The sequence below is a fragment of the Limanda limanda genome, chromosome 4 (genome assembly GCF_963576545.1).
Source record: "Limanda limanda chromosome 4, fLimLim1.1, whole genome shotgun sequence".
In the NCBI taxonomy this organism is placed as follows: domain Eukaryota; kingdom Metazoa; phylum Chordata; class Actinopteri; order Pleuronectiformes; family Pleuronectidae; genus Limanda; species Limanda limanda.
Genome location: NC_083639.1, coordinates 12,824,683 through 12,850,249, shown reverse-complemented (window position 1 = coordinate 12,850,249; position 25,567 = coordinate 12,824,683). Strand labels below are relative to the sequence as shown.

Genomic DNA, 25,567 nt, shown 5'->3' with positions numbered 1-25,567 from the left:
TCTCTGCTTAAATAGACCACCTTATAAGGTGGGTGTGTATTATAGATGATTGTGGAGAGTGAGGCATGTCATAGGATGTGTGTCACATGATTGGAGAGGCACATCTCGATTCTGGGCCTGAACTTGCTCGCAAAGATTTACTTCACTGTTGTTATTTTTTCATAGATTGCATGTTCACACAATAAAATCTCTGTTATTCAGCTCAATATGAAGTATTGTAGCAACAAAACAAAACGCTGAAGACTTATTGCTGAAGAGTAAGTGATTCTATGAATGTTGCACCTGAGACAGTACGATACTGTGAATTAAAATGAAATTGATAAGATATGTGAGGTATGCGTTCCCCATAAAGACAATTTCAGACGAAGGCAGCTGCAAGTCATGATGACCAAAGACATTTATAAAGAAATGACCGTGTCTCTATTATAGATCAGCTCATTGAAAAGTGTTTATTTTTATTATCATATAAGATGTAGCTCCAGTTTTTTTAATCCACTCTGCTGCAGTCTGAGGGGAAGCTGGGCCGTGAGCCAGCCGATCATCAGGCTGCTGTGGTCCACTATGAACACTCTGTGTGTGAGTGTCTGTCCATGGGTCCTTCTCTTTGTTGGTCAATCTGAGACCAATCCCGACGGTGTCTCTGTGATGTTTGCCACCTCAGGAGGGGTTTGATTCTGGATGGAATCCTGGGGCCACTGAGCAGGATTACACACTGGGAGGGAACATGTGGCCGTTTTGAATTGGGGTTTATCAGAACACTGGCTTCTCTTCGGGGTACGTGAGATGCCCGGTGAGAAACACAAAGCCTCAGTGGCCATTAAAACCCAGCTCGGTCATAAAGCTTAGTTGTGTTTTTGCCTAAGCTGTACCAAACTTGTCTTATACTGTAAGAATAAAAAACTCCCTGAGAGTCACTGCATTAGGAAATCTGCTCCATGTGGCTTTTCTCTGAGCACACTGCTGTTAGTCAGGCTTTCTGTGGAGAGTCGTTTGTGGTGATAACAGTATTTTGTTCTGGGAGCTTTCAGCCCATCGTCTACCTTTTGAAGGATGTTTTTGATTCCCAAATCTCTGTGTCCTACAAATGAAACTGTGGATTTACTGTTTGAGTTTTGGGTAAAATTTCTGGACGAAATCTTATAAACACAAGAAGAGAGAGAGTGTTTGAGAAAAAAGAAATTCTTGAATTTTTTTCTTCTCACTCCTAAAACCAGTCTGTTTTAATGCATTCTCTCTTAGGTCCTTCTTTTCAATAAAAAAGTTGTTACAGTTTTCATTTAAACATTAACATACCACATTACAATACTGTTACATTGCATTCTGGTTTTTGGGCATTATTGAAGAAATTAGCATTTTCTTCTTGTATGCTGTTTCTTTCTCTCTATAGGCTCATTAATGACTAAAATACCTTTGCTCCTTGTGAAATAGTGACACATAAATTTGATATTTTAGATGAATACTAAAACGAATAAGCTTTTTAATTGATCTGCATTCATATGCAAATAGCTGTTGATAGAGATGAGCCAAAATATCGTGTTGACCTTCAAAAAGTATCACTGTTTCTGGGGAGAAATGTTCGACACTTGCAATAAAAGAAACTTTTCAGATTGTAAACAGTGCGCGTTGAACATAAGACAGATTCCTGGCCCAGATTTCCTCTGTCTACACCGGCCGTTGCCCCCAGAGGCTAATTTCCCATCAGACAATAGTGGATGGGCTTTCGTTTGGCCATATTGATAATACGATGGAAATAATCTACATTTGGTCTTTTACAAATGAGAATAACAAAAGGTTCTTCACTAAACCCCAAATTGCATGGGCACCATTAGTGAATATGATTTACTTTTTCTGAATGTTTCTCCTTAAAAAATAAAATACGACTTCCTAAACAGTAGAAGGAGAAGGAAACTGCACCCCCATCAGCCGCGGATCCTTTTGATTACCTCCACCAGCAGCTGCAATATTAAGTTTAACAAAGGCATAGTGAGCCGAGAGTAATTGTGAAGGAAACTGCTTTTTAAAAGTGCATCATTGGCTTTCTGTAAATACCAATACTGTTCCTAATTATGTCACTCGATTACTACTACTTTCCGTAGCCTATGTCAAAACATTTTGATTAGTGGATTTAAAATAAAATACACCTGTGTATCGATTTTTGTGAAGACCGGTCAATGTGAACACGTTCCAGGGGTCTCGGGGGGCACCATTGAGCCATTTTGTGACGCCCATTGAAAATTCCTCCAAAGTACGTACATTTTCACCACTTTCTTACTTTCTGCAAATTTTGGGCATTGGTAAAGTCCTCAAAATAGGGCCTCACCTGACCTTTGGTCAGTGTTCGGGCCCTAATAATAACAAGATGTCTTTGGCTGTCCCAGCTGCAACTCCACTCAGTGCGGCTACTTCTGCTGAACCAATGACTTCTGCAGCCCTATCTGCCCTATGAAGAAACGAGGAATCAATAACTTCATCTCATATCTGCTCATTTGTGGGTTAAGTCTAATTCATGTGTTTGTGTGTGCTTGTTTGTGTGTGTGGTCCTTTCACATTATCTGGACTTGTCTTTCTCATGAGGACAAAAAACAAGTCCTCGCAATAATTAATTGAATTGTTTTAAGGTTAAGTTAAATTTAGATTTAGGGTGTGGTTAGTAATAACAATGGTTGAAGTTCGAGAATGTCTCCAGGAAATTCATTCCAGTAAAAGGTATGTCCTCGGATGTAACAATAACTGGGTGTGTGTGGGTGTGTGTGCGTACGTGTGTGCGTAGGTGTGTGAAAACCAACACTTTTGTCTTAGTTATGTTGTGAGTATTTGAAGAAGGCTACATTTGTCTATTTGTGAAATTGATTATGTATTTTCTTTCTTCTTCTTATAATTATTATTATTAATAATAATAATAATAATAATAATAATAATAATAATAATAATAATAATTAAATAGTGTTTCCTCACATTGTGACTGTGGCAGCTAATCCAGTCAACCTAACACACCATAAGTGACAGAAAACAAAAATAATGAAAAGCCTTTGAAGCAAATTCTTCTACTGACATTTTTGCCTCAGGACGGACTTCAGAGGATGAGATAATAGATCTTATTCCAGGTCCCTCTCAAAATTAACAAGATTATATGGTTATTAAAGAGATTTGCAAACTTTCAAAGTTTAAAATCTAATTTACAACCAGAATTGCTCAACCCTGGAAATTACCAACTATAAAATACAATTTCTAAAATTTCTAGGACTGCAAAGCAGCACTGGGCGGGCCCGAGCACATGCATTTTGAAGAGTTGCGTGCGTTTTGCCTGAAAAAAATAAATAATGACTGAGGAAATTTGGACACATAGAGCTGTTCAGGCTTTGACTCTGATCATGCGACAGAAGTTTGGTGGTGATAGGACAGGATAATAGACCTGGAGACATTGTGACATTAAATGGTCAAACAGACATTTCAATTCGCAAAGGTCTTGTTCTACAGAGACTTAATGTGACTCCAGGTCAAGATGGCTGCTGTGAATTAGTTCAGGCTCAGATTCAAAATTTTTATTTTGGCTGTTGACCTCAAAATCGTGTCAGTGAGGAAGTTGCTTAGAAAAATAAACGTGTTGTTCTCTTTAGTGTGTTGTTCTGTATTGTTGATGTTCTTTAGCAACATTACCACACCTCCTGTTGTTGAATTGTTGGCACACCCTCTTTATTTATATCTCTGGCCTTTAGTCAAAAGTATGTTCTTCTTCAGGTAGGTCACACAGCTTCTCCCACAGATGCTTCAGATGTTTGTTTGGGTGGGAACTGTTTCTGTGTGAGGACGCCAACAACGCCTAAACAATGGGAAATAATCAATTTAACTTTTGGAGACTGAATTGGAAGTCTTCCTCATCTGAATGCCGAAGTGTCCTTGGGCAAGATACTGAACCCCGAATTGCCCCTGATAGAAAAGTGCTGCCCATAGATGCACCTTCATTTTACCCCTTGCTCCTATATTCACTCATGCGGAAAAAGTATTACAGCAGGATGAACAATAACCTGCAAAACCTCAGCTGCTGCCGATTTAATTATTCGAAACTACAAAACAGTACCTTAAAATAAAATTAAGGTTTGTGGTGTTTTTTCAAAACTGCTTCATGTTTCATATACTGTCTTTAATGTTCTTTTATCTCCTTTCCTGCACAGGTTGACAGCAGACTAGTTGCTGCTGTGAGGACACTGGCAAAATAAAAAAACACTGGATTTACAGACAGCATGGATGGAGAGGGGGAGGGGGGACCCTGGTCCAGAACCTCTGTGTCAAGTGAGTGTTTTTCTTCTTGTAAAGTCAAGCAAACGACAACAAAGAGACAAAAAACGACCAAAAAGGCTGAAAGATACGCAAAGTACTTTAAAGTGATGCAAATAGGACACAACCAGAAAGAGACAAAACAAGTATGAATATACAAATAAGACACTTCAGGGACGGGTTGATAAATATGATTCAAGGTTCGTGAGAAGCTGCCACAACTTTTTTATTATTATCCTTATGTAAGATTCACAAATAGATTCAACATGATTTTCTTGCTAAACCAGTCTTGGCAATTAGAGCGCTTCTAACATAGCCAATAAAAGAGCGTCATTAAATTCATCTCTAAATACTTGTGCCCTTTCAACACAGGAGATCACACCTTGACCTCACATTCACTAGTTATGTCAGAAAAATATGACAGAACTAAAATAGTTAGAGGATAACTTCAGTGACAGCACAGAGTCGACACTCATAACACAAGCCGGACATTAGACTGGAAGGTCACTGGTTCGAGGACTGACACAAACATACATGGATGTGGACCAGACCTGGATCTGTTTAAGTCCAAGAGACTCTCCCTACCCCCACTGTCTAAGTGCCCTTGGACCAATAAAGGAATCTTGAATGTGAATTTAGGGACACTGGTATGTTAATCACAGTTTGAACTTTTAATGGTCGATAAAGTGAGTAGGTGGATCCAAACAAAAAACAGAATTAATTGAAAAATAAATCAAACTAAAAATGTGAAATATGGCCAAAATGGCCACTAAATGCAAAATAGCAGGCTTCTTTTGGCGTTTTTCCAATTGCACTTGAGACTTTTTTGTTTGTCTGGTCATGATACACATGTGTATCGATTTTTGTGAAGATCGGTCAATGTGAACACGTTCCGGGGGTCTCCGGGGGCAATGTTGAGCCATTTTGCGACGCCCATTGAAAATTCCTCCAGAATGCGTAAATTTTCACAACTAACTTTCTGCAAATTTTGGAAAGAATTTGAGCATGGTAAAGCCCTCAAAAAGCCAATTCATTTGCCTTAATAATAATAATAATAATAATGAAAATTTCTATGGCTGCAAAGCCCAAGCACATACATTTTGAAGCATTGCATCCTTTTTGCCTGAAAAAAATAAATAATGACTGAGGAAATATATACACATAGAGCTGTTCAGGCTTGGACTCTGATCATGAGACAGAAGTTTGGTGGTGATAGGACAATGCACAGTGGAGTTATGCCAACATCATCTCCTTTGGCGAAGGATGAACCTTCGCCGTTGACACGGTTTGAAGAAAAGGCCCAGTTCTGAGAGAGAAAGAGACGTGACCTTTGCAAGACAGAAAGTTTCCTTTGATCTAGGAAGACTGACACTGCAGGAGTGGAGTTGTTTGTTTACGGCTCAGCATCAAAGGATTCATGGTCCATGTATCAAACTTTGACGCCACGCCACGTTCACACCGAGTGACGAAAAATCTATCCCTCGGTCAGTTTTTATCTCCATCTTGTTGTGATGACACTCATCTCAATTTGATGTTGATCCGATGAAAGCCCTGGTACAAGTACATCAAGTCAAAATGTGGAATATGGCCAAAATGGCCATATTCCACATCAATATGTGGAATATGTGGAATATATGGTCATGATACACCTGTATATTGATTTTTGTGAAGACCGGTCAATGTGAACACGTTCCAGGGGTCTCGGGGGGCACCGTTGAGCCATTTTGCGATGCCCATTGAAAATTCCTCCAGAATACATACATTTTTTCCACTTTCTAACTTTCTGCAAATTTTGGAAAGAATTTGAGCATGGTAAAGCCCTCAAACAGCCAATTAATTTGCCTGAATAATAATAATAAATACATGGTATGGTTATGAAGATATCCTGAGGAGCAAATAAATAATGTGTATAAAGAACATCCACGTATCCTTTCCGTACCTTAACATTCTCGTCGGGCGGCGGCTGCTGCTCCATCTGGAATTACATTAAAAAAACTGGGAAAAACACGCAAACCCGGGAACCGCTTTAGCTTAGGGATAGCAGGCTAGCAACATAAGCAAACTAGCCCTTAGCTAAAGCTCCTAATTCAAACTGTGACCGAATTCGCCCGGACAGATATATTCACAGGTTGCTTTTGTTTGTCCGGTTCTTTCTCCTCATTCAATTACCCCCCCGCCCCCAAGAACCTTTTAACGCACTAGAATAAGCTAACTCACATGTGGCGAACACCATTGCTGCCATTAGCTTGGTGGCCATTTGCCTCACACACACGAAATACATGTATTTATAGAACATTTCCTTGCAAAAATAATCTGACAGTATATTGGAAAATTGCTTGCATGTTCATTATATTGCACAAAATGATACGCATATTGGTAATGCCTGCTCCTCAAATGCTGTTCCGTGGCCACGACACTAGCCCCGGAGTAGGTCCACCTTGGAAAATATGACTTTACCAGCCAGACGGGCAGAAAAGTCCTGGATGTGCAGGACAGGATAATGATCGGGTGTCGTTGAGTCATTGAGCCGGCAGGAATCGCAGCACGGGCGCCATCCACAGCCTTGCTTTGCCACAATATGCAGTGAAGACCATGGGCTACATGAACGCTGAATAATTCCAAGGCGCTCCCTGTTCTCAAGCTTAGCCTTAGCAATAACCAGCTTTACCGGGTCACGGCGCCGGCTACGGGCAATTGCGTTTGGCCCGCAGCTCGAGAAGGTTGTCCTTTGAGGTAAAGAGACTCTGTATGTCTGGGAAAAAAAGATTACATGTACTACACATTTCCCTGGTGTCTTCTATTTTTTTCAAAGCGAGTCATCTCCTCTATAAAACGGTCCAGCTCTGTCTGAAGGTCTTTGAGCTTGGACTGCTGCTCTTTCTCCTGGAATTACACACAAAACCAGTGAAATCGCTAGTGCCTGTTATAAGAGAAGAAGCTTCAACAAGTTTAAAGAGAGAACTATATCCCCAAATCAGTTTTCAGTGTATTATTACACCCTTATTACAAATTATATTTCATTATAGACAGCCAAGGAGACTGTACAAGCAACTATAAATCATCTATAAATAATTAAAAAACACAATCACACACAACACAAAATAGGTTACTCTAACCAAAACAATGAGGGATGGACTACAGTGAGATACGGGAGGCGACAAGGTTGTCCCCGTCAGCGGAACATTCGCACCCGTCTGTGCAAATATTTTCATCACAGATTGGAAAGAAAAAGGCCACTCCATTATTTTAGATATTAAGATTACATTTGGGGGATTTAGACCCACCCTAAGGAGGAGTTTGATTAATGTAATGAACACACACAATGCTTCCATCACTCTGAAGTACACTTCAAATGAACAGTCTGTGGACTTTCTGGACACCACGGTATTCAAGGTACCGACATTCACACAATCGCATAAATTGGACATCAGTGTTTATTAACTAATAAATTCACAGCTGGTGAGTTTACGCAGAATATCTAAACGTAATTCAGATTTCACAGCAGCAGTCAAAATACTGTTTAGTGCTCTACGAAATAGGGAATTTTCAAGATCTATCACTTTTTAGAAGACTATAAAGAACAAAAACCACAACTACATAGAGAAATTATTCATCTTATTACAACATTCTCTACTATAAGTGGAGTAATGCATCACAAGAAACACAAAATACTCCTTTAGTCAAACACTTCATATTACATGGACCACAATCACTTAGAGTAGCAGGCCTCCAATACAATTTGTCTTGGACCGATATTAAACGAAAGAAAATGGAGAGAAGATGGACCTTCCTTCTAAACACGAAAGAACCAATTGGTTATTCAGATATTCTGTACAACACATTCTCCAAATTACACTAATAAAGAAGAATAAATACACAACTAAATATATATATTGATTTACTCACAAGAACAAGAAAGAAACTCATAAATCACAAAGACTATTGAAAAAAAGACATTTGGAGGATGTTGCGAAGTAGTAATAACAACATGGATCACGAAAAGACTGCATGGATATACACAACTCAAATAAACACTAAGGAAATAAATAATATGTAAGTTAAAACAATAAGAGTTTATTTATACGAAATTCATTTAAAAATAAAACTCTGATGACTTAGGGTCGGGATAAAGTAGAAGGGGAAGAGTAAACTCACTTCTCCAGGGCTGGATTGTTCTCCAGGTGGCCACGGATGGCTTTTCGCATCATGGTGTTTTGCCCATCAGCACCACAGCCTTGCTGCGAAGGGACAAGCGGATGGTCTGCATCTGCTTGGACCCCACATTGTCTGCCCCCACGATGAAGCATTTTGGATAGTCATCCAGAAGTTGCTACAAATCGAGGTCACAGCACGTCAGCAATGAAATCTAAACAAGACATTTGCATAAACAGTTTCAGATCGTACTTACGATGATTTTAAGGAAGTAGTTGGACTTCCACGTGGCCCTGTCTTCCCTGGGCATCTTTGCAGTGCTTCTAAGGATCGCTAACAGCTGGTTTAAAGACAAGGAAGTATCTGTAGAAAGGGAAATGAGAATTAGTCAGAATCTCAAGGGTAAGGGTAACATGAGACGATACACTGTGTATTACAGATCCTGACACGCAGTCGGCAGCTCACGTTAGCAGGCTATTAGCTAGCTAACAATGCTACAACAGGCCGCACTCGGTTAAGTCGCACATCCGCACTCTAACTAGACACATAACACACTTCAATATGTGCCTTACATGTTAGTGTAATGAGTATAATAATCAAAGATTACATTACATTACATTACATTTCATTTAGCTGACGCTTTTATCCAAAGCGACTTACAATAAGTGCATTCAACCCCGAGGGTACAAACCAAGAACAACAAGAATCAAGACAGTACAATTTCTTCAAAATAAAGCAAAACTACAAAGTGCTATAAGTAAGTGCCATTTCAAAAAGTGGTTAGTTTTTATTTATTTATTTTTTTTTAATTCAAGGTACAGTCGGAAGAGGTGTGTTTTTAGATTTCGGCGGAAGATGTGTAAACTTTCAGATGTCCGGATGTCGAGTGGGAGCTCATTCCACCATTTAGGAGCTAGGACAGCAAACAGTCGTGATTTTGATGAGTGTTTAGCTCGCAGTGAAGGAGCAACGAGCCGTTTAGCTGAAGCAGAGCGGAGTGAACGTGCTGGTGTGTAATGTTTGACCATGTCCTGGATGCAAACTGGACCTGATCTGTTTACAGCATGGTATGCGAGTACTAGTGTTTTGAACCGGATGTGGGCAGCCACTGGTAGCCAGTGTAGGGAGCGGAGGAGCGGAGTAGTGCGAGTGAATTTAGGTTGGTTAAAAATCAGTTGAGCTGCTGCATTCTGGATGAGCTGCAGAGGTCGGATGGCAGTAGCAGGTAGACCTGCCAGGAGGGAGTTACAGTAGTCGAGGCGTGAGATGACCAGGGCCTGGACCAGAACCTGCAGCGCCTTCTGAGTGAGAAGGGGGCGTATCCTCCGGATGTTGTAAAGCATGAATCTACAGGACCGCGTTGTTGCAGTAATGTTGATGATGTAATTGAAGTAAAGATAAATATTTTCGCTATACAAGACTACGAGGTAGGCCTTACCGAGCTCGAGGGTCGCGTGGAAGTAAGAGAAAGATGATGGACGCCGGGCCCATATATATACAAAATGAGTGACCAATCACAGTGGAGCTGTGGGCGGCAGCTTCACAACTATTGAATGGTTTCAGTGTCAATCAAAAGCGAGGCAAGGCTGCACCGGATGTGAGGAAATAGGAGGACAGTCAGGATAATAAGCGAATCAGATGGCAAGGTGGTAGTTTGGACTGAAGCAATAGAGGGGGGGTGACTTTAGCGTCACACTCTGAATTCACCTTCTACATATTATTTCCCTTACTTATTTTTCTACTTTTAATCTAGCTCAGATTTTACCAACTATTATTATAAGTAAAAGTACATCAAAGTAAAAATGTGGAATATGGCCAAAATGGCCACTAAATGCAAAATAGCAGGCTTCCTGTTGTTTTTTTCCAATTGCACCGAAATACTTTTTTGTTTGTCTGGTCATGATACACCTGTATATCGATTTTTGTGAAGACCGGTCAATGTGAACACATTCCAGGGGTCTCGGGGGGCACCGTTGAGCCATTTTGCGACGCCCATTGAAAATTCCTTCAGAATACGTAAATTTTCACCACTTTCTAACTTTCTGCAAATTTTGGTAAGAAGTTGAGCATGGTAGAGCCCTCAAAAAGCCAATTCGTTTGCCTGAATAATAATAAAAATAAATAATAATAATAGATAGATAGATAGATTACTTTATTCATCCCCGAAGGGAAATTAAGTCGTCATAGCAGCCGGTATATTTGAATACAATAAAATACAATACAATAGAATAAAATAAAAATATTGAGGTAGAAAGAATAAAAACAGAAACACACGATAAATATGTAGATAAGGTGCAGTGGCAAGATGATGGTAATAGTACTGATGATATGATGGTAATGTTATTGTTAGACAGTATATAAAAATAGTAGAGGATATATAGTATATAATATAACATAATATATATTTATATATGAAAGTAATTATACCAATATAATAGCAGTATTTAGTAATAATGGCAGCAACAGTATATATAATAATAATAGTAAATATAATAATAACTAACTTTCTGCAAATTTTGGTAAGAAGTTGAGCATGTTAAAGCCCTCAAAAAGCCAATTAATTTGCCTGAATAATAATAATAATAATAAATACAGATATAATCTGACATTATGTGTTATCAAAGGCACGATGACACCGAAGACAAGTACAAAAATAAAATTTCTAGGGCTGCAAAGCAGCACTGGGCGGGCCCGAGCACATGCATTTTGAAGCGTTGCATGCGTTTTGCCTGAAAATAATAATAAAAACAAAGATTCCTTTGATATTTGACCGGCTCAGCATCAAAGGATTCATGGTCGATGTAAGTACAGAACATTGTGTTTTAATGGCCAGAACATCGTGTTTTCATGGCGTGTAATCAAACTTTGACGCCACGCCATGGTCACACCGTGTGACTAAAAAAAAATGTGTCAGTCAGTTTTTATCTCCATCTTGTTGTGATGACACTCATCTCAATTTGACGTTGATCCGATGAAAACCCTGGTACAAGTACATCAAAGTAAAAATGTGGAATATGGCCAAAATGGCCACTAAATGCAAGATAGCAGGCTTCCTGTTGTGTTTTTCCAATTGCACCTAAAGACTTTTTTGTTTGTCAGGTCATGATACACCTGTATATCGATTTTTGTGAAGACCGGTCAATGTGAACACGTTCCAGGGGTCTCAGGGGCACCGTTGAGCCATTTTGCGACGCCCATTGAAAAGTCCTTCAGAATACGTAAATTTTCACCACTTTCTAACTTTCTGCAAATTTTGGTAAGAAGTTGAGCATGTTAAAGCCCTCAAAAAGCCAATAAATTTGCCTGAAGAAGAAGAAGAAGAAGAAGAAGAAGAAGAAGAAGAAGAAGAAGAAGAAGAAGAAGAAGAAGAAGAAGAAGAAGAAGAAGAAGAAGAAGAAGAAGAAGAAGAAGAAGAAGAAAAAAAAAAAAAATTCTTACAATAACAATAGGGTCCTCCCTGACCTTTGATCAGTGCTCGGGCCCTAATAATCCTTACAATTTCAATAGGGCCTCACCTGACCTTTGATCAGTGCTCGGGCCCTAATAATCCTTACAATTTCAATAGGGCCTCACCTGTCAGGTCAGTGCTCGGGTCCTAATTAAGTATTTCCAACTTACTGGAAAACCATCACATATATTGCCCTGTCACCTGCCTGACGGGACATTTGTCTCTTTTTGCATAATTGCTTCCAGAAAGGCGATATTTTTGGACAGCATGACGCAAGTAAACACAAACACAGTAATTAGTGCTTAAAAAAACTGCAGGAAGCCAAGAGAAAAGGACAGAGAAGGAGGAAAAGGGACATTTGAATCCCCTATGGTGTTATTAATGTCACCGGCTGCACAAAGCATTGACCACCTCCAGGTCCATTGCAATCAGATGGCAATAGCATTTAAAGGAGATATCCAGTGTTTTGCAGGCCTTTATTATTGATCACTCACACAAAAATCTAAGCTAAGCTTAGATGTTCAGAATAAAGCCTGACAGTTTGTGTTTCTTGGGAACTTCCACCAGATTTGGGGTATTTTACCGTTCTCTACATCTCCTCCCAACAATGTTGTTAGTGTTTGTTTAAATAATTTCTCTGTGTTCATTATTTAGAATTTTCACCTGATGATCAGAGTTTTGTTTGTTGTAAAAACGATTTGTGATTGAGTGCTCAAATGTAAAATGTCGTTAACCCTGATGGATAAAATAGCACTTAAACCATTAGGGTTAAAAGCACAGAAAAGCACAAGGAAAAAGAACACTACAAAGAAATCATAATCAAAGGGCAAAATATTACTTCATTAGTCCCCCTACACTGCTCTTATACTTGATACTGTATGTGGAATATGTGTAAAACACTTTTTATTGCATACTTATATTTTTATACTGCAGGTACTCAAGGTAAAATAGCTCCTCTGGGTCTTCTTCCTCTCTTTCCTGTGTTTATTCTTTTTCATCCTCTGGCCCTGATCCTGATAACCCACTCCCTGGAACATCTGCAATAACGTGCTCACCCACACTAAACAGCAAGCTCCTAAAATACATGAATCATCCCGGAAAGGACATGGGCGTGCATGTAGATGTGTGTGTGTGTGTCTTTATCTCTGTTTATTGGTTGTTCAGTGACATATGAGAAAATAATTTGTTTTTATATGGGCCTGTTGGTGTGTAAGAATTTGAGCGTCTCAGCGAAAGATTGTGTTAGTGAGCGTGTGTGTGTGTGTGTGTGTGTGTGTGTGTGTGTGTGTGTGTTTGTGTGTGTGTGTGTGTGTGTGTGTGTGTTTGTGTGTGTCTGTAATCATGAGCTGCAGGGCTGTGTGGGCAGAAGCATCCTGTGCCCGGATAAATTGATTTCCAGAATCCAGATGCTAGGTGTGCGCTGCATGCCGGCGCACACTGCATCCATTTATGAACGGAGGTAAAATGGTTTATAGCTGTGTGTGTGATGTGTATGAGGGAGAGTGAGTGAGAGGGAAAGAGAGAGACAGGGAATATGACAGACAATGTCCAGTGATACTGGAAAAACGGATGTCTCTGTTTCCAAGCATTTCATTTGTGTCTACGTGCTATTAGGTCCCTTGTTTATCCATAAAAATGAACGGGAGTAAGAGAACACACACATACACACACATACACAAACACAAACACAAACACACACACACACACACACACACACACACACACACACACACACACAAACATTCCAGTGCTGACATGTGTAAGCATCCCACACACACACACACACACACACACACACACACACACACACACACACACACACACACACACACACACACACACACACACACACACACACACAAACTTTGGGAATCATACTTATCCAAAAATGACAAACCCATCCCCTTCTTGGCAGGCAGCTGCACCAGTTTAGCATATTTATTACAATGGGGTTTACAGAGCAGGTCTTAGCTGCATACAACAGGCTAATGATGGATGGTGGCCATTAAATCTGCATGTAACCCCCTCCCTGTAATTAATATTGATTTTAAATCAGCCTGCATGAATACATTTTAATTGGTAACTGCGTTTCTGTTTCTTAAAATGTCATGTGCATTCTCATTTCACGACACAAAACCACCCGATTCCAGACAATGGGAAGGAAACATTTACAGGTTTTTACATATTTACAACTTCAACTCCAGATCCATTTGGATTTAATACATGTGGTAGAATGTGCAATTACAGCTAAGTGAGTATAAATGGCTCTGGGAGTCTATTTAAACTTGTCTGCACCATTACAGAGCTGAATGGGTTGTTCTGGGCGCTGTCCAGTGCTGTAGTGCTGAAATCCTCTCATTTACTCTCAAAGTCCAGAGTAGCCGTTTCCAACCCTTTTTGGCTTGTGACCCACTGAAACAAAGCTGTATTCACCAGAGACCTTCTTGTCACAGACTCAGAGAATAGTCCAGGCAACTTTTCCCAGTCACATAAACTTGAAGAAAAAGTTTTTAGAATTGCGATGAAGCAAAATCTACTAATAATCTTTGAAAAAAAGGACAACTACAATAAAGTTTGGTTTTACAGTATATATTTCAAATATGTTATTTCATACTTTTATATCATGTCAACCATCTACATGCACCTTAAATCTATTTAAATAAATTACAAACTGGTGACACACAATTTAAGTGCTTTTTAAGTAAGGATACAATTTTTTATCAACTAATAATTCCACACTCCAAATTAAGTCTTAAAATGATATAGCATCCGTGCGTAAATCCCCTTCCACGAGACACACACACACAGAGAGAGAGAGAGAGAGAGAGAGAGAGAGAGAGAGAGAGAGAGAGAGAGAGAGAGAGAGAGAGAGAGAGAGAGAGAGAGAGAGAGAGAGAGAGAGAGAGAGAGAGAGAGAGAGAACCGGGGCAGCAGGGTTGCCAGCACTTGAGAGTATAAGTCCGTGCAGTGGGAGGAGAGTGGGTGGGTTTGATCGTATCTTCTGCTGAAGGCGCACACTGAAGACAAAGCACAGAGCTCAGCCCTCCTCTCCATGTGATGTTCAGCTGAAGGCGCAACATCTTACAAACTGACTCTGTTATTCAGATTTATCTTCATTATATTTACGCTGCATGGGCCGTTAAAGACATCTCCCCTCTGCCTCTCTGCGGGTGTTCACTACCTCAGTGCCTCCCTCCTCACACAGCTTCAACATTTGTGAAGTGGCTGCCTCACCCGGTCGGACCAGAGACCGTCTGGTCTCTGATCTGCTCTGCGGAGACTCGACGCGCTCCGTCGGCGCCAGGCTGTGCGCCTCTCGGATCCGACCCGAGCCGCTGCGCGCTCTCGCCACGGAAATGATGGAGGGGGACGTTATCGACAAGCTGGAGGACATGGCATCGGTGTACGACTTCGATCCGATCACCGGCAACATCCCCGCCACCAAAGTAGAAATCACCGTCTCCTGCAGGTGAGTTGTGTGAGCGCATGAGGAGCTGAGGCAGCGCACCGGGCAGTCAGCAAAGTTCTGTGCGAAGGCTGCGTGCGTGGTGGCAAAGTTGTGGCAGCGCCCCACCCTGTGTGTGGGGTGTTGTGTCAGTGAGAGCGTGATCTAGAATAAACTAAATTTATCAAATAAATGCAAAAAGCATATAATGTAGAAGAAAAGCAGCAAATTTTAGTGATTTCTCTTCATCAAGAAAGTTGTTGAATCAAATTTTCCCAGCAAAATAGAAAGCTTTAGGTTTATTTATGTGCATGATGTGCAGATTCTTACATTGATGCATGTGTGCAGGCGTTTTCTATTGATTCTTGTCAAATATAAATGAAAAAAAAGGCGTGTGTGCACTTTGCAATACGAACTCTTATTAATGGATAAGATCAAACTCATCTATATGGTGAGTCAACGTACATTTAAACCTGAGTGGTTTTTGTGGTGATGTGCATGCTGCTGCTATATGTGAAGCACAATGTAGTGTAACCAGTGTCTGCTCTCAGCACTTTCACAGCACTGAGAGCCTCCTCCCTTCCTCTGCTGAATTCTTTACAAAGTGCTGCATGTTAAAGATTCAAAGGTTTGCATCATATTTACACAGTGGGCTGCGTCCCTGGCCTCAATCTTAGTCTCATTCTTTATTATTTTTTCTGCACAAAGGTTCAATAGTTTTTTTTCATTCAAAGAAATCTGCCTTCACCCAATCAATGTCACCACAGAACAGTCACTCCTCTTACCATTGGGGAAGGTTTTGAAGTCAAGGCTTTTCGCATCTCTCCCCCACACACACACACACACACACAAACATTCCAGTGCTGGCATGTGTAAGCATCCCATACACACACAAACGCACACACACACACACACACACACACACACACACACACACATAAACACGTCACTCTGCTCTTTGATGCTGGGTTTTAGGTTGGTGAGCCATCGGAGCAGCTATAACAAGCTGGGTGTGCATTATTGATGGGCTTTCTGACGTTCAGAGAAGCTCGCTGCCACATCTCTCAGATAAATGTTTGATAAAAAAAGGGAAAGGAACCCTGGTAAGAAACGACTGTGTTTCAATTCACTGCATAAACTGCTCGTGTGGGATATGGTGGGCGACAGTGGAGAATCAGTTTAGGTGGAGTGAGGATGGTAATGATGAGCAAAGTGTTGTCCTCAGAACCCTGCATTGTTTGGGATTTTTGCGTTGTCATTTTTATCCAGCTTGTAACGATGAGGAGATTGGGATTATATGCCTCAGTGACATGCAATTAAACACTATTCAGGTAGATGATGAGTCCTATTCTGCGAACACCCAGCATTAATGCAAATTTGTCATCTGACAATGTGTGTGTATCTATCTGTGTGTGTGTGTGTGTGTGTGTGTGTGTGTGTGTGTGTGTGTGTGTGTGTCTGTGTGTCTGTGTGTGTGTGTGTTTGTGCTGAAAAAGTTATTACAATTGCAGATGCCTCCAACCAGAAAGGAGGGGAGTTTAAAGACGGAAACATTGATCACAGGGGAAGGGTCGATGCTTTTCCCTTCTGCTTCTCTGTAGCTTGTGTGTGTGTGTGTGTGTGTGTGTGTGTGTGTGTGTGTGTGTGTGTGTGTGTGTGTGTGTGTGTGTGTGTGTGAGAGAGAGGGAGAGAGAGTGTGCATGAGTTAGGATAGGGAGAAAGAGAGCAAGAGAGGCTGTGAGTCTGTCTTGTAAAAGTATACATTTCGTGAGATTCGCACTTTCAGCTAAATGCAACTGATTATAATTGGATAAGTATGTGACACGCTCTGAACAAGCTTACTGGTAAGAGGGTGTGTTTACTGGAATCATGCTTGACATAGGTTCGCAGCCTGATGAGCCACAAAGACTCCTTAAGTGTGCAAAAGGTTGCTTTAATAACCCTTTACCACAAAACTCATAAATTCACTTAAGTTCCTGTTGTGTTTTAATAAATGTTTAATACTAGGCCACTGGGTCAGTCCCTCCCCAAGCAGAATAAATCAACAGTTAAGTCTGTCTGTCAAATTCAAACACTTCTATTAGCAGTTGAAGGATTCCCAAATCCTCTCAATCCTTTGTACAGATGTTGTGTGAGTCACGTCCCTATTCAAGATAAAGAGGTTCCCCATTGAGATTTCTTTGCTTTTCCTCCCTTTGTCCCCAATGCAGAGCGCATGCACCCTCGAAAAACCTTCAAATCATGGTGATAGCTGTTCCCTCCGGGCTAATACCCCTTATTACAGAATACAACCCCCGTGCTTCTGACAACATGTTATTATCAGAAGAGGGGTGGGTGGGAGCTGGGTCAGTAAAATAGGGGGGAAATGATAGGAATTGGTTTATCTTTGAGTCAGCGAGGGCGACTGAGCGATGCAGTGGCAGGATGTTGCAACCAGTGTTTATCGAAGAATATATTCATATGGAGTTACTCAGAATTTCAGGATTTGTCTCCCCTTCAGTTCCAACATGGGAGGTCACAGATAAGCCTCACAGAGTTTGAGCTGCCTGACCTCAACCATACTGTCTAATATATGAGCAAGCAACAAGAACAAGTCCTTGGGATACGTAATTAACTATGTTCATATTTGTCTTCACCTTAACACTGTTTGTTGCTTGGTTTGTATCTTTGTTTTGAAGTATGCAGCATCGCTCAGGGAAGAACCCATTTAATTTTGGTACAGATTGATTGAATACAAGTGGACTGTTGGGCCTTGGCGGTGGTATGCACTCTACTGAGTGCTCGTTCTTTGCAGCACAATGGTTTTGTTGGAAAGCTTGGCCTTCGGGAGATGTGTCAGAAATAGAAAATCGGGGAAACTGTTTGAAACAAGAGCAAGAAAAGGATTTGCTTTTTTATTTTTAGTCCAAAATCCAACCTGTGGTTTTTCTTAAACTGCTGTTCGTACTCCCACAGGGCTTGTCATTCAATGGTCTTGATCCTGGAAGAGAAATGAAGAAGGGAGGGTATGACTGGCATGTGGACAGGAAAGCGGAGGTGTTAATCCTACAGAAACAATCCCCCCAACCGCGGCATTCCGTTTAAGCGCTTTGTTCAATCCCTCCATTATCATTCAGGAGCGAGTCGAAGTCCGCTCTCCTATTTCTGCCCCTAGTCAATTCAAACAATATAAAGAAGTACTTATGTGTCTAATGTGGTCACCTTCTCCATTCAGCTGCGGCGAGAGTGTCTGGCTTGTGAATTGAAGACTATGGGTCAATGGAGGAGCCCCAGCTGCTGAGAGTGATATTGATAAGCAATCAAATTACCTGGCATTACTGCTTCCTGTGTTTTCTGTAAGCCTGCATAGCCAGTTTCAGAAATCCACAGGCTTTCCCTCAACTACATTTCTACCTCAGTTTCTGTAGTCAGGATTACACTTTCATCCATGACCGCACCTCGCCCCAGTCTGTGCATTTCCTGCTTTATCGTTACATTTGAGTCGCAGAGCAAAGCTTCTGGTTCCCTTAAAAAGAAATCATCTCCGAAGAAAACCAGAAGGACATTTAACAACAGTCGCCATTGTGGTGACATCTTTTTTCAGAATCCAAAAAGACTTCTCCAGCCATCTGGATGTGAATACATTCTGTCTTCTGCATGATGAACAAGCTGTCCAGCTGTTTTTCATTTTGCGATTCCTTTCATATGTCATAGCTTTGTGCGAAACAACGAGAAAATTATCAAACATTATTTTCACATGAAAACTAGAGAAAGTAACAGTCAAATAAAGAGTTATCTCTTATAATAGATGATTATCATTAGCAAGGGAATAAATGTGGTTTTGAGTTGGATCTGATTTTGTGCACAGTTAGGTTCAGGAACATTACCATTAGTCCTGCAGACTGGGAAGTGTAATGTCTCTGCAGAACACAGACCGTGTTCGACACGTGTCCTCAGCTAAATTGAATGAGGTTCATTATTTGTTTTACTGCCCTTTGTATGAGGACATAAGCGATGTTTTTTTTAGTAAAATGTCCTTATTTCTGATTTCTTTTGGCTGGATGATCTTGTGCTTCCGGAAGGAAAGTTTTGTTTTGGCAGATATTACTTGCAAGGCTTGGGAAAGAGGGGCGAAGTTTTTTCGTGCAAGATTAAACTGTAAAATAATTGATGAGCGCTGCAACTCTTCTTTTGGTGTTTTATAAACCCCCAAGGGATGGATGTTTCTGTATGCATGACACAACAATAAAAGAATCAGTCAATCAATCAATCAATCAATCATTCAATAAAAAGGGAGGAAATGCCATAATATGCAAGCTTTTTGTTACAAGGCGAGAGCTGGAAGTGACCAGCAGGGCTCCATACTTGGAACATATCCAGATTGCGTTTGGATGGGGTTCACTTCAAGCAATTATGTGGCACTTCTGGCCTTTTTGTGGCCAAGACTAAATGGATGTGAGCCCAAAATGGTCCACTTGGGAAACAGCCTTTTTTGTAGGCCTTTTTATAATCTCGATGTGGGATTGGCCCAAATAGCACAACATTTATTTGGGCCACCTTTGGCACCTTTGGTTGATATGTGGTATTACTGTGGCTTACTATGGCCCCAGATGGCAAACAGGAGCGAACCGCCCAAGTCCCATCATTCCATGCTATATGTGTGTTAGTGTTATAGTGTGGGTCAAATCTGGGCCAAAGCAATTTTGCTACCATGGTAGCAGTCTTTAGACCAGGTCAATAATAAATCTGACAGGTATTTGGGTGGGAGCTCTTCTAAGGACTTATATATATATGAGCAACAGAGTTTTAAAATCAATAAGAAAATGTCTAGGGGGTCAGTGAAGGGAGGCGAGCACAGAGGTGACGTGGTCAAGCACCTGATCGCACAAAGGTTACAGAGTGATCACATGAGAGACGCGATTCAACTTTGAGTGGATTGTCCTTTTTTTCATACCTCATCTTAGAAATAAGATGAAGATTAAAAAGTCTAGTTGAAAACATATAAAAGAAATAGATCTAACAGTGGTGACATGGGTGTGTCCGCAGTGCAGATATTGCTGTTAGGATTGAATTCCTCATCTGAATGTCTGGATGCTCTGCATTTGCAGACAGATTTGTGCTCAGCGGACTCCTGGTTGCACCATCTGATACAGCTTCCTCTCCAGATCCGGGAGAGATACGACAGCATCTCACCCAGTGTAGAAAAGCCTGAGGGAGATCCGACGCCAACACTTATCTGAGGCTTCCGTCCGTCTCACTCTGTCACATTACGTCTGGGTGCGAGCCCGTTTTGGGGATGTTATGTTCAGCACCACATGCTTCATCACAGCTAATAACCCGTAACCAGAATGTGTTGGATAAAACACAAGCTCTGCTTTGCAAACCACAACATAATGATCCTCCAGATGACCCACCCAACTCAGAAAGAATGATAAACCTCTCTCTGTCTCTCTGCTGACAGTAATTCTGTCACACAACACAATGGGCACGCCGCCTGATATTTCACATCCTTACTGACTTTCCTTGGGTAGGGGAAATTAGGTGTGGAGAGAGATGGAGGCAGGAAGGGAGGGTGCACGGTGAGGGAGCAGATAAACAAAGACAGACTGAGATGAGAAACATATTGAGGTGGTCATGCTCGTTAGTGCACAGCGACTAGAGGCCATGGAAGTGAGTTCATTAAGAACTGCAAATGCGAGCTTCAAGAGAAAGTCGGAATCTACAGACGGAGAGATTTAGTTTAACTATCTCCAGCAGCTCAGAGGCTGCAGGTGTGTCTAAGTCATTAATGTGATGCAACAATCTTAAGTAATGTGAGCAGGGCAGCAAACCAGAGGAAATAAGGAGAATGAGACTTTCAAAATAAACCCAGGTTGCCCAGGGATAGCTCTAATGATGATTGATTTTTTTTGGCCACATGGGGGCAGCGAAAACAAGTTGTGAACACTGCGGATCATCACTTTTTAATTTGCTACAGCGGCCTTGTTTAGCGAATAGTGGCTTACATTTGCAGAAGTTATGCAACAACATGGTCATTCATTTAGGAATGTAAATCAAACATTCACTCTCTTTCAGCTCTGCTCCAATTTGTTTGGCACTTTAGCTGCCAAGTGTTTTTCACCAGTTAGTGTCTAAGTCCATCTGTTTTCTGTTCAGTGGAGGGTGTACAGTGGGTTTTACAGATTTGAGTTGAAAACAGCTGCTTGCTGTAGCAAGACAAAATGATGCTACGAGAAAAACCCACTGTAGAACTCTGTCCAGTCAAGAGGACACAAGCTGCAGACCAGGAAGTTCTCCACCAGGAACGACTTACTTTACGTGGTCATTTAATACATTTTTTTATTATAGTTTTTTCTTTTAGGATCCTTACATATCTGGTGAGCTATAACCACACAAACCCAATACATTCGATAGAGATTCAAACTACCTGGAAGTATAGTTAATCTCCTAAAAACACAAAGATGGCAGAGATATTGGAACTATTTATAACTATAGTAAAACGTGATTAAAGAACTGCTCTTTTATGTGAAAACCATTAAAGAGAAGAATTTAGAAATCAATCTTCACCCGAGCTTTATAGGGGACATCAGAGAAAATATTGGGTTTACCTTTATCTGAATATCTGGCCTGCAAATGCAATAACTTCAGAAGATTTCAAAGCCAATATGGCAGATGATTTCCAATTTAAAGTCCCACTCCAGTAGCTTATTACACCCCCATTCTTTTGTTTCACAAATGATATTTTCTGAAGGTTTGTCATGCAAATCTTCCCCTCATGACCTTAAAATGGTTTAAATGTAACTCTACACCTTCCTTCCTAATTTCAGACTGGGATATGTGAATATGCTAATATGGCCCCCGTGAGCTAGAGTGGGAAACCTGACCCGAGTCCTCTGGTTCTTGTCAGTTCTGGGTCACATCAGCTGGACTATCAACTTGATTTATTTTTGCCCATAATGGGGGGAATCATTTGGCTCAGGTCTGGTTTGGACACAGACTGCCTGTGTCCCGTTCAGGTCAGCTCATTTAGCTTTTTAACAAGCTCGGTTGAGTTCAGACAGAAAATTGCGCTCCGAGCCACAATTTGACCAGACTGGATTCGTAGTAGGTTTGTGACATCAAAAACCCTGGTGGTCTCTATCGTTTTTTTTTTTTTCAGAGATACTCAACCATGGTAGTTATTTTGCCCAGAATTATGTCTTTTATCACATAAAAGACACAAGGGGGACATGTCAATATCTTTAAAATGTTTGATTTTCACCAGAGGGGGACTTTAAAGGAATGACACTTTTGTGTGACCTTGGCCACAAGCCTTTGCTGAAGGAACAAAACTCAAACTAATGCTACACGTTCATATTTTTGTGGTTTATTTCTAGTATTTTCTTGTGAAAAAAAAGGGTTTTAGCTGCTTTAAAGGAAGTTAAACTTCCCACTACAAAACAACTTGACAATAAAACACTACAACTTGTTATTCTTAAAAGAAATGTGAAAAAAAAAAAAAAATATCCAATGGCAATACTACTGATAGTATATAAGAGAGGTATTAGCAGTGTCATCAGTGTAAACGTGCAGCAACAGCACAGGTCCACGGGTCTCAATCCCTGAGAATTGGAATTAATTCCAGCATGGTGCAGCATGTGTGTTTGTGTGTGAAGTCAGCTGTGAGTAAGTTTGGGAGCAGACGGGCAAAAGTTAGCTCCAAAGACCACGGCACATCTGCACCACTGAAGACTTCTCTCTCGCTCTGACCTTCTCCCACACAGAGCCGGCCTCTTGGGGGCCATTACATAAACTCTGGTGGTGGCAGCTCACCACCTTTCTGTTTCAACTCTTCTGCCTCGTTGGCAGGTCTGTTTGGCCGATGACCAGGAGACAGCTTTGTGGGCACTGGTGTGTATGTGTGTGTGTGTGTGTGTGTGTGTGCAGTCAGCTACACCAGTGTGGTGCATTTTTGAGACAAATAAAAATACTTTATGAAGCTTAGAAGTTATTAAAAATGCATGTGTTGCCGTTTCTGCTTAGAATTTTTTTTTTCTCTACAGGAAGCATGTTGTATGTTGGCGTGTCAGTGCTGAGCATTTACAGCATGAAGCACGCTCTCCTCCTGACCTGGCAGAACCAGTCAATTCTCTTCTACCCTTTTACCTGCTCACATCTTGGATGAGTGCACACAGAAAACATACTTTCTCAGCACATTTATTATCTTCCACAGCTCACTGCTGCTTTTTGCCTGAATATAAATTCCTTTATTTCCCTTGCAGTCCATGCACTGATAGACAGACTGTGACTAATGCTTTCTCTAAATCAATAAAGTGGACTCTGGGCATGTTGAAAAGATTAAATGTGCACATGTCAAGCACTCAATTCCGCCTTTCAAAAGCAATATTTTCCTTTTGTGAAATATTTTCCTTCCTTTTTTTTCTGTGGCTACCATGATACTATGCTGAGTTTTATCCGTCACTCCTCACCAACAACACATAATCCTCCACACCCCCGAAAGCAGCACTGTTCAGTCGTCAGCATCTACCCACAGCGATGACTATAATCAGCTCTGTCAGCTCTGCAGCTGAGAACGAACTGTCTCATTCCTGTAGCCATCAGACTTTTCCATCGCTCATTCTGGTATCAAGCTGTTGTCTCATTTAGTTCTTACGCCCGGCAAGGCTGCGGTCGACACCCACTGAACGTAAGTGATGTTAAGTCCAGAGGAAGAAGGGCAACGCTGGCAACAAGTGTTAATGATGGCTCGCTGTCACGCTGTCTGCTGCGGCTGAGAGGCTGGAGAGGAGCTTTGATCTCTGCTCTCTGGCTGACAGGCCGAGTGGCTGATTGGCAACAGCAGAGGAGTCATGGGGAGACAAAGTCAAATTTACCAGTGAAGAAATGCGGCGATGGAGGACGACCTGAACATGCCCTCTCTCTTTCGCCCCTGTCCTCAATAGCTGAAAGGACAGTGAACAGATCAGAAGGCGAGGAATTAATTATCGGTTTCATCTTTGGACAGAGGGCTGTGGCTGCTGTGTGGGGCCATGAAATATAAACTTTGCTTCGAAGCCAAGTCGGGTGAAGTGTTAGCGTCCACATGCCTCCATGCTGCTCCTGTGGTGTCATCCAAGTGTCTGTAAGCCTCAACATTTATATTCGACTCGAAACAAGGTCATTTACACAAAGTTTGAATTGTTAAGGGCCCAAAGAAGTGCATTGTCGAAAAAAAGTGTGATTTGGACACGTAAAACATTGACTATTAATCAAATCTATATAAACAGACCTCCTTGCAATCAGTGGGGGTGTGGCTGCACAGGCAGTCTGTGGAAGCGAGTTGCATCCTTCTTCTTCTACGTCCTCAGATAAACTACATTCGATTATTCAATTTTTTTTTATTTCACCAAATCGAAATGAATCAGGCCTTCAAAGGTGTTGATCTCCGTCATGTCAATAACATTCATACAATCACAATACGTCATTGCTCTTTTCAAGCCCCCACCATCAGGAGTGTAAGAGCCACCTAAGAGTGATTGACATTAAACAACAATGATCTGGTTCTCCTTTTATTAAAGAAAAAAAAAAAAAAAAAACTTAAAAAAGAAAAAATCCCTAAATCTGAAGATTAGAGGAGAACTTCAAAATGCGAGATTATTAACAACCCATATTCTGGTTGGTTAGATGTTTACGTGTCGGAAGCTAAAACCTTGAAAAATCTACCCGAAAAGCCTCAACATCACTCGCTAAATATGAGAATGTGAGAAATCCTGGGTCACCTGAATCCTTTGTCTGACCGGGGTCTGACGTCATTTCTGCAGCTACTTCACAAGCATTTAAAAAAAGTAACAGTGGACTGAGGAACTGCTGTCAGACTAAAGAGTTATTTTTATTTAATTGCATAATTGGATTCATTTGACAGAACAAAGATAAGAGGTCACATCTCTGCAGGCACTCAACAAAACAGAGTACGCCGCAATTACACTTTTCTCTTAAAGGATGAGCAGATGAACAATGAACTGGCAGATTGGAGTTCGCGTCTCTGAATTAACACCAACCAGCTTCCTCATTGTTTGGTTTGCTGTTGTGAAGATTTCACTGCATGTTTCATTTGCATGTGCAAAAAATACATAAACTGTAATGTGAAAAAAATATAAAATATTCTAAATCTCAAAGCTCTATACTTTGTTCTGCATTAACTCACTGTTAGTTGCATATAAAAAACCCTGTCCAGCAGTGGTTGATCACTGGTTGATCATTGTTTCAAGTGTTGAATCTCTCCAAAGTCA

General features: G+C 41.0%; 2 protein-coding genes across 3 annotated transcripts in view; one reads left to right on the top strand and one right to left on the bottom strand.

Annotated features, from left to right (window-relative positions):
- Nucleotides 1-8,426: 8,426 nt before the first annotated feature.
- LOC133000529 (large ribosomal subunit protein uL10-like) lies at nucleotides 8,427-8,771 on the bottom strand. Its single transcript, XM_061070475.1, is given in 3 exon segments — nucleotides 8,427-8,488; nucleotides 8,491-8,605; nucleotides 8,684-8,771. Coding segments are annotated over 3 exon segments (231 nt in total). The 5' UTR covers nucleotides 8,738-8,771.
- A 6,463-nt stretch (nucleotides 8,772-15,234) lies between these two features.
- Nucleotides 15,235-25,567, top strand: part of cpne5b (copine Vb) — a 102,974-nt gene continuing 92,641 nt past the window's right edge. For both annotated transcript variants that reach the window (XM_061069734.1, XM_061069733.1), the window contains exon 1: nucleotides 15,235-15,344. In XM_061069734.1, coding sequence (XP_060925717.1) covers nucleotides 15,235-15,344 — 110 coding nt within the window. The remainder of the gene's footprint in view (nucleotides 15,345-25,567) is intronic.